General features: G+C 41.9%; 1 protein-coding gene across 4 annotated transcripts in view; it reads right to left on the bottom strand.

Moving 5' to 3' along the window:
• Positions 1 to 12,187, bottom strand: part of slc6a5 (solute carrier family 6 member 5) — an 84,390-nt gene that overhangs the window by 8,596 nt on the left and 63,607 nt on the right. For all 4 annotated transcript variants that reach the window (XM_043705396.1, XM_043705394.1, XM_043705395.1 and 1 more), the window contains exons 11-13: positions 11,282 to 11,394; positions 5,795 to 5,926; positions 598 to 697 (exon numbers count right to left, since the gene is read on the bottom strand). In XM_043705396.1, coding sequence (XP_043561331.1) covers positions 598 to 697; positions 5,795 to 5,926; positions 11,282 to 11,394 — 345 coding nt within the window. The remainder of the gene's footprint in view (positions 1 to 597; positions 698 to 5,794; positions 5,927 to 11,281; positions 11,395 to 12,187) is intronic.

The following is a 12,187-nucleotide window of genomic DNA, read 5'->3' as shown; positions in this document are numbered from 1 at the left end:
AATTGTCCCAATATCTCAAGTCTGGCTTGAATCTATGTCCTTCTTCCCCAGAGATGAGAGCACTGCTCTTTAGTCAGGCTGACAGTTACAGAAACATCTTCTCAACTACTCAATGCTCTGAACAGAAAAGACATCACTGTTTTAGTTCATCACAGAATTTAAATTTTGCACAATATTATTCTTGCAATCAGTTGTTAGAAATCTGAATTGCTTTGTCTTCAGGTAGAGGATTAAATTAAAATATGTGGGTTGGTTTATATTAATTACAACATTAAACAGTAATGTTTAACAGAATTGTCTGGTGCTATGTGTCATTAGCTGGCCTTTTAATGTAGATTTCTTTCATAATATGACTGAAAAGGTTTATTAATGTAACTAATACATAAGCATGGGGTATGCCATTCATATTGGCAAAGTGGAAACCGCTCAGTGAAATGCTGAACTGAATGACTTTATGGTATTTCATAGAATTATGTTTGAATCAACTATCCTATGAAAACAGATTTATACAAACATTGATATGAATTTCACAACATATTGATTATGTAAGCTGAATGGCTTTGCAGCATAAGATTCAATTAACTAGATTGCTCTTACCGTATATGTATGAAACTCCCACTAGCTCAAATATTGCTATGATGACCAGGGAATAGGAAGCTGCATATGTGTCTACCAGCTGTAGCATGTAGATCCCACCCTAATATCACAAAATAAATCAGTGTTGGATTGTGCAAATGTTTAACTGCAATATCGAAATTAATGTATACACATTCTGGGAAACCATCTACCATTTCTGTCTCAAACAAAACTTCAAAATGACTGTGGTGTAAATGATTGGGAGAAACAAGATTAAATCACATCAATATTTTCAGATTGATGTCCTGTGGAATGAAAGAATTCAAAATAGGTCAAAATGGGACTCATTAGCTTCAGTTCCCCATGGCAATGTGAACAAGTTGTGCAAGCTCCCTTTTTTTTTATCTTAACTCTGTGGACACTTTGTTGCCATCATTTAATTCCAGAAAGTACAGCATAAAAGCAGCATTTGATCATCTTGACAGCTAATCCTGAGTCAGCTGCAATAAAACATTTGTTTTTTTTTCATCTATCTTGATCATTGTAGTTCATTCCTAAACATCAATGAATTTTAGACCAGGAGGTTAGGGCAGAGTTCTTTCACTTCTCGTTTATTCACTCATACAACATGGGCATGTGAGTCTGGGCCAGCATTTATTACCCGTCCCTAGTTGCCCTAGAAAAGGTGGAGGTGAGCTGGCTTCTTGAACAGTTGCAATCCACTTGCTTTAGGTAGACCCACAGTGCTATTAGGAAGGGAATTTCAGGATTTTGACCCAACAACAGCATTGAAAGATCGGCGATAAATTTCCAAGTCAGGATGGTGAGTGGCTTGGAGGGGAATTTGCAGGTCATGGTATTCTGATGTATCTGCTGCCCTTGTCTTTCTAGATGGAAGTGGTCATGGGTTTGGAAGGTGCTGTCTGAGGAACTTTGGTGAATTTCTGCAGTGCATCTGGCAGCTAGTACATACTGCTGCTACTGAGCATCAGTGGTGGAGAGAATGGGTTCTTGTGGATAATTGCCAACATTTTGCTCAAAGCTTACATCAGTTAGGCAAGAGCACATTATTGTAGAGTGCTAAAGCCTTACAAATACAGAAAAATGGGATGAAAGTTTAAGCATCTCCATTGAAATATTTCTTCTTAACATGCATTCATTCAGTTTAAAATTGGCCAAAAATCCACCAAGATATGTGAGATCATACAGACATGTCAAAATCATGAACAAGTTTAAACAGTTGTTTGGTTGTTAATTCATGCTAAGACTGTAGAGGGGCAGATGGAACTACCAGGTGCCAGAAAGGTATGAGCTGACAGCATCAATTTGGTATTGGCCGTTGTATGTCAATAAGAATGGCATCCAGCTTATTATGATGCAAATACAGACGCTTTCTCAATTGCCTCTGCAATGGGCACCATGGGGTACACCCTGCAGGGTTCCATCCTCAGTTAATTGACTGCAGTGACAGCATCCACACCTTGGCTTCTATTGCACACTATACCAGAGTCTGTTGCCCTCAACCAACAGGACCTCCCCAGTAACCAGCCCTGTATAAAGGTGAGGCACGTGTAGAACTGCACTTTGAGAGACTAACTGAGAGAATAGGAAGAAGAGAATGATCAAGGAGAGGTAGGGATAGCGGAGGGAACTTGTGCGTGGGGTCTGAGCAGATAGGGGAAGACCTAAATGAGTTTTTTGCTTTGGTTTTCATCAAAGGAAGGGACCTTGTTGTGAATGAAAACTTTGAGGAGCTGGGATAAAGGCTTGACAAGGTCAAGATTGATGAAGTTGATGCGCTGGAAATTTTCGAAAACATTAAGATTGATTACCCCAGGGCCAGACCAGATTTAGACTAAAGTGGTGCTGGAAAAGCACAGCAGTTCAGGCAGCATCTGAGAAGCAGGAAAATCGACATTTCGGGCAAAAACCCTTCATCAGGAATAGAGCCTGAAATGTCAATTTTCCTGCTCCTTGGATGCTGCCTGAACTGCTGTGCTTTTCCAGCACCACTCTAGTCTAGACTCTGGTTTCCAGCATCTGCAGCCCTTGTTTTTACCCAGACTAGATTTATCCTAGGCTGCTCCAGGAAGTGAGAAAGGAGGTTGCTAAGCTGTTGGTGAGGATATTTGCCTCCTCACTCTCCACGGGAGTCGTTCTGGAGGATTGGAAGGAGGAGAATGTTGTTCCTCTTTTCAAGAAGGGTAATAGGGAACTCCCTGGCAATTACAGACCAGTCAATCTTACGTCTGTGGTCAGCAATGTTTTGGAAATAATTCTGAGGGATAGGATTTATGACTATTTGGCAAAGCATAGTGTGATTAAAGGCAGTCAGCTTGGCTTTGTGAGGGGCAGGTCATGCCTCACAAATCTTATTGAGTTCTTTGAGGAGGTGACAAGACAGGTTGAGTAGTGGATGTGGTGTATATGGACTTTAGCAAGGCATTTGATAAGGTTCCCCATGGTAGGCTCATTCATAAAGTCAGGAAGTATGAGATTCAGGGAGATTTGGCTATCTGGATTCAGAATTGGTTAGCTGACAGAAGGCAGAGAGTGGTTGTAGATGGAAAGTGTTCTGTCGGGAGGTCAGTGTTGAGTGGTGTCCTGCAGGGCTCTGTTCTTGGGCCTCTGCTCTTTGCAGTTTTTATAAATGACTTGGATGAGGAGGTTGAGGGGTGGGTTAGTAAATTTGCAAATGACACAAAGATTGGAGGTGCCGTCGATAGTATTGAGGGCTGCAGCGTGACATAGACAGGATGCAGAGCTGGGCTGAGAAATGACAGATGGAGTTTAAACTAGATAAACGTGAAGTGGTACATTTTGGAAAGTCAAACTCGAATGCTGAATATAGGATTAAAAACAAGATTCTTGGCAGTGTAGAGGAACAGAGGGATCTGGGTGTGCAAGTACATAGATCCCTCAAAGTTGCCACCCAAGTGGATGAGGTTGCTAAGCAAGCCTGTGGTGTTTCGGCTTTCACTAACAGGGGGATCGAGTTTAAGAGCCACGAGGTTTTGCTGCAGCTCTACAAGTCCCTGGTGAGACCACACTTGGAATATTGTGTCCAGTTCTGGTCGCCCTACTATAGGAAAGATACAGAGGCTTGGAGAGGGTGCAAAGAAGATTTACCAGGATGCTGCCTGGGCTGGAGGGCTTGCTTTATGAAGAAAGGTTGAATAAGCTCAGACTTTTCTCTCTGGAGAGAAGGAGGAAGAGACAAGACCTGATCGAGGTATACAAGATAATGAGAGGAATAGATAGAGTCAATAGCCAGAGACTTTTCTCCAGGGCAGGATTGACTGGTATGAGGGGTCATACTTTAAGATAAGAGAAAAAAGGAATAGAGGAGACGTCAGAGGTAGGTTCTTTACGCAGAGTTGTGAATGCATGGAATGCGTTGCCAGCGGTGGTGGTGGAAGCAGAGTCATTAGGGACATTTAAGCGTCTGCTGGACATGCACATGGATAGCAGTGAGTTGAGGGATGCATAGGTTAAGCTACTATATTTTACATTCGGATTAAACCTCGGCACAACATCGTGGGCCAAAGGGCCTGTTCTGTGCTGTACTTTTCTATGTTCCATGTTCTATGTGATGGCCTCAGAGCAAAAATAGTTGGTTTGCATTTTATGAGGCAATTGGGGTGTTGTAAACACTCTATTGAGAGTACATTATAAGACTTTGTTGTGTAAGGCTTGCTTTAAGAGCATGAATGAATAGAATAGCACCTCAGATATAAAAATAGGGATTGCTTCCCTGGTCAAATGTTAATAACTATATATACTTTGAGTTGAACTAATATTTTGTATTTTGTGTATTATGAAGGGAAGGGACGTGCTTTAATTTAATTTTAGATTTGTTCCGTGAATGGTACCAAGAATGACAGGAAAGATGTTGTGTAACTTGAAAGGGTTCAGAAAAGATTAACAAGGCTGTTGACAGGGTTGAAGAGTTTGAGCTATTGGGAGAGGCTGAATAGGCTGGGACTGTTTTCCCTGGAGCATCAGAGGCTGAGGGGTGACCTTATAGAGGTTTAAAAAAATCATGAGGGGCATGGATAAGGTGAATAGTCAAAACTCTTTTCGCCAGGAAAACTGAGTCCAAAACTAGAGGGCATAGCTTTAAGGTGAGAGGGGTAAGATTTAAAAGGGACCTAAGTGGCAACTAAGGCGGGTGTGTGTATGGAATGAGCTGCCAGAGGAAGTGGTGGAGGTTGGTATAATTACAACGTTTAAAAGGCACCTGGATGGGTAGGTAGGATTTCGAGGGATATGGGCCAAATACTGGCAAATGGGACTATATTGATTTAGGATATCTGGTCAGCAGGGATATAATGTAGAACATTACAACACAGTACAGGCCCTTCAGCCCTTGATGTTGTCCCAACCTGTGGAACCAATCTGATGAGTTGGACCGATGTTCTGGTTCCAAGCTGTACGTCTCAATGACTCCATGACTCTAAGTCTGGAGGTCAGTTTTGTTTGCATGTTTTTAATGGGGTTTTACAACCATGGAGTGAGAGCCTGGAGTTGGAAAGGTACAGCAAAGAAAAATGTACAGTTTCTGAGTGATCAATGGTCCAGATGTACAGAAAGACATAACAATCCAGATAGCAAGTTAGCCTGTGCATGTGGATATCGGAGAGTGGAGGGAAGGCTCTTGGACATTGATTTTAGGAATTCTTGTATTTTTTTTGAAGCTAAAGTCAAAGTGAGCTTTAGTTAGCTGGTTGTTTTAGGTTCCATAGGGGAAGAGAAACAGCTGAAGGAAAATAGCGTCCAGTGACTGCACAGCAACTTGCAAAGGAAGCCAATTGCAGTTGACCAAGCCTAAGCCTAATCAAGGTGCTTTAGAATGAAAGAATGACAACTTGTCACTGAGGTCAGGTTCTTGGACTGATATTGCAGGAATAAAAGGAATAATGTGAACTTAAATCCTTTCCTAATGTCTGTAGTGACATAATTCCAGCCTTCTGTTTTTTAACCTTGTTTAATAAACATTTTTAATGTGTTCAAAGTGCACTGGCAGACTCTTGTGAATGTGTTCCATAACTAACTTGCACAGTTTTAGAAAACAAAGTTAGGATCTAATAAGCCAGGTTATACCCTGATTTGTCCAGTATTAAAACAACAACAGAGATCATACCAAAAGCAACAAAGACAGGAACTACCGGCTGTTGGAATTTGCTGTGTATTCACTGATATTGGGACGATATCTTACCTGAGTAACCATGGGAATACCCATGAAGAAGAAAATCACACAACAGACTAATGTGAACAGGGGCTTCTTCGGTCTCAGGTATCCAGGGAATTCGTCCACTACTGAAGTCACAATGGTCTCAAGGGTTGCAAACTTAGACAAAATTGGAAGAAGCAGTAAGTTATACATACAATTATAAAATGCTGACCTTTAGTGTTACTTACATTCTCTTGCTTTTTAGAGCTATGTGATTTTGAATACTCATAAAACCAAATGTACAACAACAAGTCTCATTTAGACTATAATCACAACGAGGGAACCTTTTAATTCTGAAATACAGTGAGGCTCACGTGCAAGGTAGATTTTCAACCTGCCGCCTGGTTCTAAGCCTGCATTGCAGGTTGGCCAGTGCTACAGAAATCACTGCAATTAGTGGATATGAAAGCTGAGCTGTTACTGTAGGAGAGATTCCACACTGCCAGGTTTCTATCTTTATAGCATGTTGAAAATCCATTCCTGCCTTTTTGTCAGTGACAGCACAGCAGAAACTGTACTTCAAAAGCATCTCACTCATTGCAAAGTACTCTGGGAAATCCCACAGTTGCAAAGGGTGTGATGTTAATGCAGTTGCTTTCCTGTTTTCTTTTAATGTGCAGTTTGGACGCTGCTTTTGCGATGAGGATTACATTGGGAATTAGAACAAAAAGACACAAGAGGCTACAAACACTTGAGAAGTGACGAGAGCCTCTGTGAAGAATTCCTGTGTCTTGAGTATGGACTCTTCAGTCACACTCTACTGAAGAGATTCAGCCGCAGCATCATTACTGATTCAAGTCTAATGTGAATTTCTTTGAAAATAGATTCAAAATATTAAAATGATACCACCTCTGTCCACAGATGCTGCCAAATCTGCTGTGTTTCTTGTTTTTAAATACATTCAAGAATTGTGTGCATCACTGGCTACATCAGCATTCCTAGTTGCCCGGAGAGCAGTTAAGAACCACATTGCTGTGGACCTGGAGGCACATGTAGGCTCGGCCAGGTAAGGATGGCAGTTTCTTTCTTTGAAGGGCATGAGTAAAAGAAAAATGCTGGGCTTTTTCCCCAAAACAATCAACAATACAGCAGGGTTTGAACCTGGGTCCGCAGAACACTATCTGGGTCTCTGGGTTAATATCACTGTCCCTGCTTTCCAGTGTTTAGTTTAATTTCAGCTCTTCAGTATCTACTACAATTATACATTTTTAAATCATTCCCAATTTCTGAAGTTCAACGCTACATTGTTTGGTTGATATTTTCGAACCAAGCTGCTTCGAGATGTCAATATTACAGCAGAGGGTTAGATAGTGTGGACAGTGAGACTCTTTTTCCTTGGATGGTGATGGCTAGCATGAGGGGACATAACATTAAATTGAGGGGTGATAGATATAGGACAGATGTCAGAGGTAGTTTCTTTACTCCGAGAGTTGTAGGGACGTGGAATGCACTGCCTGCAACAATAGTAGACTCGCTAACTTTAAGAGCATTTCAATGATCATTGGATAAACATATGGATAAAAATGGAATAGTGTAGGATAGATGGGCTTCAGATTGGTTCCACAGTTCTGCGCAACATTGAGGGCCAAAGGGCCTGTACAGTGCTGACCTGCTGTGGGGCTTGACCTCAGGCCTCCTGACTGTAGAGACAGGGACATTACTACTACATTACAAATTCTCAAAGGCACCCATCATCAGTATAAAGCAATGATTTTAAGTGTGTTCACTCCACTTGTGATCTTTGCTGCACATCAGAGGATGGAGAATAGCACCATGGGTGCAGCTGGAAGCTGAATACAAAATGATGACGACATGGTGTTCAAAGTAAATGGTACATAATGCAAAGATGCTACTTTTCAATGACGTCATTTGGCCAATGCTATTTTCTGTCTGAGGTGGTTGTTTGTGAAAAGTGTAGATGGAAGATGGGAAAACATTGTGGCTATAAGAGCTGCTCCTTTATTAAGGTATTTTAGATGTTAGGTGGAGTAAATCAGCTGGACTCAAAACCACAGCAATTTATATTTTATCTAATGCTGGGACCTTCCTTGGACAGTGTTATACCAGCACAATGTTCAGCAAGAGCTACAGAGTCACCTGATCACCATTCTTTTTCCTGCTCCAAAGACTTCCCTATTTTGCGTGATTATTTAAGATTACATATAATACTCAAGGCAATGTTGACCTAGTTCATCCAATGGGATAGGGTTAGGACCATGTGGGAAACCCTGTTTACACTCTGCATTAGCTTTGCTCCTCTCTCCACTAATGCTAGGAGAAAGTGAGGACTGCAGTTGCAGGAGATCAGAGTAGAAAAGTGTGGTGAGAAGCACAACAGGTCAGGCAACATCCAAGGAACAGGAAAATCGACGTTTCAGGCATAAGCCCTTCCCAGGAATGTGATGGTGAAGGGTTTATGTCTGAAACGTCGATTCTCCTGCTCCTCAGATGTTGCCTGACCTGCTATGCTTTTCCAGTGCCACTCTTTTCAATTCTCCGCTAATGCTGCTGAGTTTCTCCAGCACTATCTGTTTTTGTCTCAGAGCATCAGCCTGGAGCTCTCACCTACTGGGCCAGCTACAGTGACACTATGCCAGACCTCCCACAGCTGGTCTCTGTGTGAACTGTTGTCTTCTTACCTTTTGTGACATAACATGCGAGGTCTTAACTATGTTAAAGTGCAAACTGGTGTTGAAACAGAACAAAAAAACATATAACCAGAAATAAGTGATCACAGAGAGAGTTTAAACAAACATTATAGAACATAGCACATAGAACATTACAGCGCAGTACAGGCCATTTGACCCTCAATGTCGTGCCAATCTGTGGAACCAATCGGAAGCCCATCTATTCTACACTATTCCAATTTCAGCCATATGTTTATTCAATGACTATTTAGATGCCCTTAAAGTTGGCGCGTCTACTACTGCTGCAGACAGAGCGATCCACGCCCCTACTATTCTCTGAGTAAAGAAACTGCCTCTGACATCTGTCCTATGTCTATCACCCCTCAATTTAAAGCTATGTCTCCTCGTGTTAGCCATCACCATCCAAGGAAAAAGGCTCTCACTGTCCAAGCTATCTAATCCTCTGATTATCTTGCATGTCTCAATTAAGTCACCTCTCAAACTTTTTCTCTCTAATGAAAATAGCCTCAAGTCCCTCAGCCTTTCCTCATAAGATTTTTCCCTCCATACCAGGTATCATCCTGGTATGTCTCCTCTGAACCCTTTCCAAAGCTTCCACATCCTTCCTATAATGCGGTGACCAGAACTGTACACAATACTCCAAGTGCAGCCACACCAGAGTTTTGTACAGCTGCAAAATAGTCTCATGGCTCCTTAACTCAATCCCTCTAAAAATAAAAATAACACACCTATGCCTTCTTAACAACCCTATCAACCTGGGTGGCAACTTTCAGGGGTCTATGCGCAGGGACACCGAGATCTCTCTGCTTATCTACACTACTGAGAATCTTACCATTAGCCCAGTACTCTGTATTCCTGTTGCTCCTTCCAAGTGAATCACCTCATACTTTTCTGCATTAAACTCCATTTGCCACCTCTCAGCCCAGCTCTGCATCTTATCTATGTCCCTCTGTCACCTGAAACATCTTTCCGCACTATCCACAACTCCACTAACCTTCATGTCATCTGCAAATTTATTAAACCCATCCTTTTCTGCCCTCATCCAGGTCAATTATAAAAATGACAAACAGCAGTGACCCCAAAACAAATCCTTGCAGTACACCACCAGTAACTGAACTCCAGAATGAACATTTCCCATCAACCACCACCCTCTGTTCTTCTTGCAGCTAGCCAATTTCTGATCCAAATTGCTAAATCATCCTCAATCCCATGCCTCCGTACTTTGTGCAATGGCATATTTATAAATAAGTGTTGCTGGTAAAGTTTCGATTCCTTTACCTGTCAGTATCTGTCAGTTGAATGATATTTTTAATTGAACTCAAATGCATCATGTACACTTTCAATAAGCTTTTCATTGAAAAGATTGTCACAGTAAGGCAGTAAACTATATCCCAGCAAACCAAGGTCTTTTTCCCCGGGTTAGAGGAGTCCAAAACTAGAGGGCATAGGTTTATGGTGAGAGGGGAAAGAATTAAAAGGGACCCTTTTTCACACAGAGGGTGGTGCATGAATAGAATGAGTTGCCAGAGGAAGGGGTGGAGGATGTGCAATTACAACATTGAAAAGGTATCTGGATGGGTATATGAATAGGAAAAGTTTAGAGGGATATAGGCCAAGTGCTGAACTTAGATCAGTTCAGGATATCTGGTTGGCATGGATGAGTTGGCCCAATCAGAAATTTCACAAGTTTATAAAGTCTACAATTCTGCAGCTTCTCTATCACCTATTAAACAGGTTTTATATCATCATCCAGTCTTAATACAACTAATAGTGCCCCATATTCATTGCTGAATTTTTTTTAACCCCTAAGTGAACCTGTTCAGATGTCATAGACTCATAGAGTCATTGAGATATACCCTCTAGCTTTGGACTTTGTCTCAAGGGAAAAGACTTTGTCTATTCACCCTATCCATGCCCCTCATGATATTATAAATCATTATAAGGTCACCCCTCAACCTCCGCGCTCCAGGGAGAATAGCCCCAGCCTATTCAACCTCTCCCCATAGTTCAAACATTCCAACCCTGGAAACATCCTTGTAAATCTTTTCTGAACACTTTCAAGTTTCACAACATCTTTCCAGTAGCCGGGAGGCTAGAATTGAACAGATGTGCTGTGACACACCCACACACTAATCACATCCTGAGGTAAGGCTTGAGTGTTTTCGCCTAGAGGCAGAGACACTGTGTCTGCGTCACAAGGCCCTCAAGTTGTGCAGCTCAAACCATTGAGTTCAAAATAGCAAATTCACTGATGTCGCCGCATTCCCAGCAGGAACTCCACTGGAAGCAAGTTCCAGTTGGAGAATCACACATCATCAAACATAGCTTCTTGCTGTGATTGTTGCATTGGCAAATCCATTTCAAAGCTTCTTAATCGTGAGCAAGTCAAATGAGTTTGATGGGTATGAGTTTCGAGTGATTATTAAATGGAACTGCAAACAGCCGAGGACTTGAATTGACTGCTTCGATTCCAGGCAAGGGTGACTGTCTGCATGCCCACATTGTAAAAGCAGATTCAGAAAACCCCAGTGAGTGAAGTGGAAGTGTGGCAGAACTGCTTCGTTGTGCAATTACACCTTTCACCCTGATGTGTAATAGGGAATAATAACTCACCACCAAACACGATGCACTGTAGATAAAGAGTTAAAGAAAAGATAATAAAAAGAATCTGCCGAAATGATGCTGCGGGAGCAAAGTGTTAGTGAATTTCATGCTGTCTTCCTTCAACACGTGAGCTTAGACCCAGAGAAAACAGAATAACATTTAGACAGAGCTTAGCAAAACACAACAGTGACAGGTCAGCTCTGAGTGGATCGTGACTTACCATTGTGTCCAATCCGAGTGTTAAAAGCATCAAAAAGAAAATGATAGCCCAGAATGGTGATAATGGCAGTCTGGTTAGAGCTTCTGGATACACTACAAATGCAATGCCAGGACCTGGGACAGACAAAGGATGCACTGGTTAAAATTAGCCTCGGTGACACATTTTCCCCCACTCACTGAAACAGACTCCTCTCATACCATTGTGTCCTCTTCCAACCTGAGCTATCCTTCTGACAATGGGCCATCGATGGCCGTCAGGTGGAGTTATGCCTGTCTGGGCTATTGTTCATTTTGATATCAATCTAAAAGTTTTATCAAGTTCACACTTAAAAGAAAAGATTCAGTTTGCGAATGAAAATGCAATACCCCATCTCTCTCATCAGAAATGAAACCTGCAATCACAGTTTTGCTTAAATATGACTGAATGCTTAGACATGATGAAGATCAGCAATCAAGTAAAAACAATGACTGCAGATGCTGGAAACCAGATTCTGGATTAGTGGTGCTGGAAAAGCACAGCAGTTCAGGCAGCATCCGAGGAGCAGTAAAATTGATGTTTCGGGTAAAAGCCCTTCATCAGGAATACAGGCACCCTCCAGGCACTCTGCCTGTATTCCTGATGAAGGGCTTTTGTCTGAAACATCGATTTTACAGCTCCTCGGATGCTGCCTGAACTGCTGTGCTTTTCCAGCACCACTAATCCAGAGCAGATCAGCAGTCATTAGAGCCAACTGCCTCAGGCTGTCCATATTTAGCATTTTACTCAGTTTTTATTCAAAGAAACAAGTGTGTGTGTGTGTGTATGCATATGTGTGTGCGAGTGTGTGTGTATGCGTATGTGTGTGCGAGTGTGTGTGTATGCGTATGTGTGTGCGAGTGTGTGTGTGCACGAGTGTGTGTGAATGTA

This window comes from Chiloscyllium plagiosum, chromosome 16 (genome assembly GCF_004010195.1).
Source record: "Chiloscyllium plagiosum isolate BGI_BamShark_2017 chromosome 16, ASM401019v2, whole genome shotgun sequence".
In the NCBI taxonomy this organism is placed as follows: Eukaryota; Metazoa; Chordata; class Chondrichthyes; order Orectolobiformes; family Hemiscylliidae; genus Chiloscyllium; species Chiloscyllium plagiosum.
Note: the sequence above shows the minus strand (reverse complement) of the source record. Positions and strands in the feature narration are given on the sequence as shown.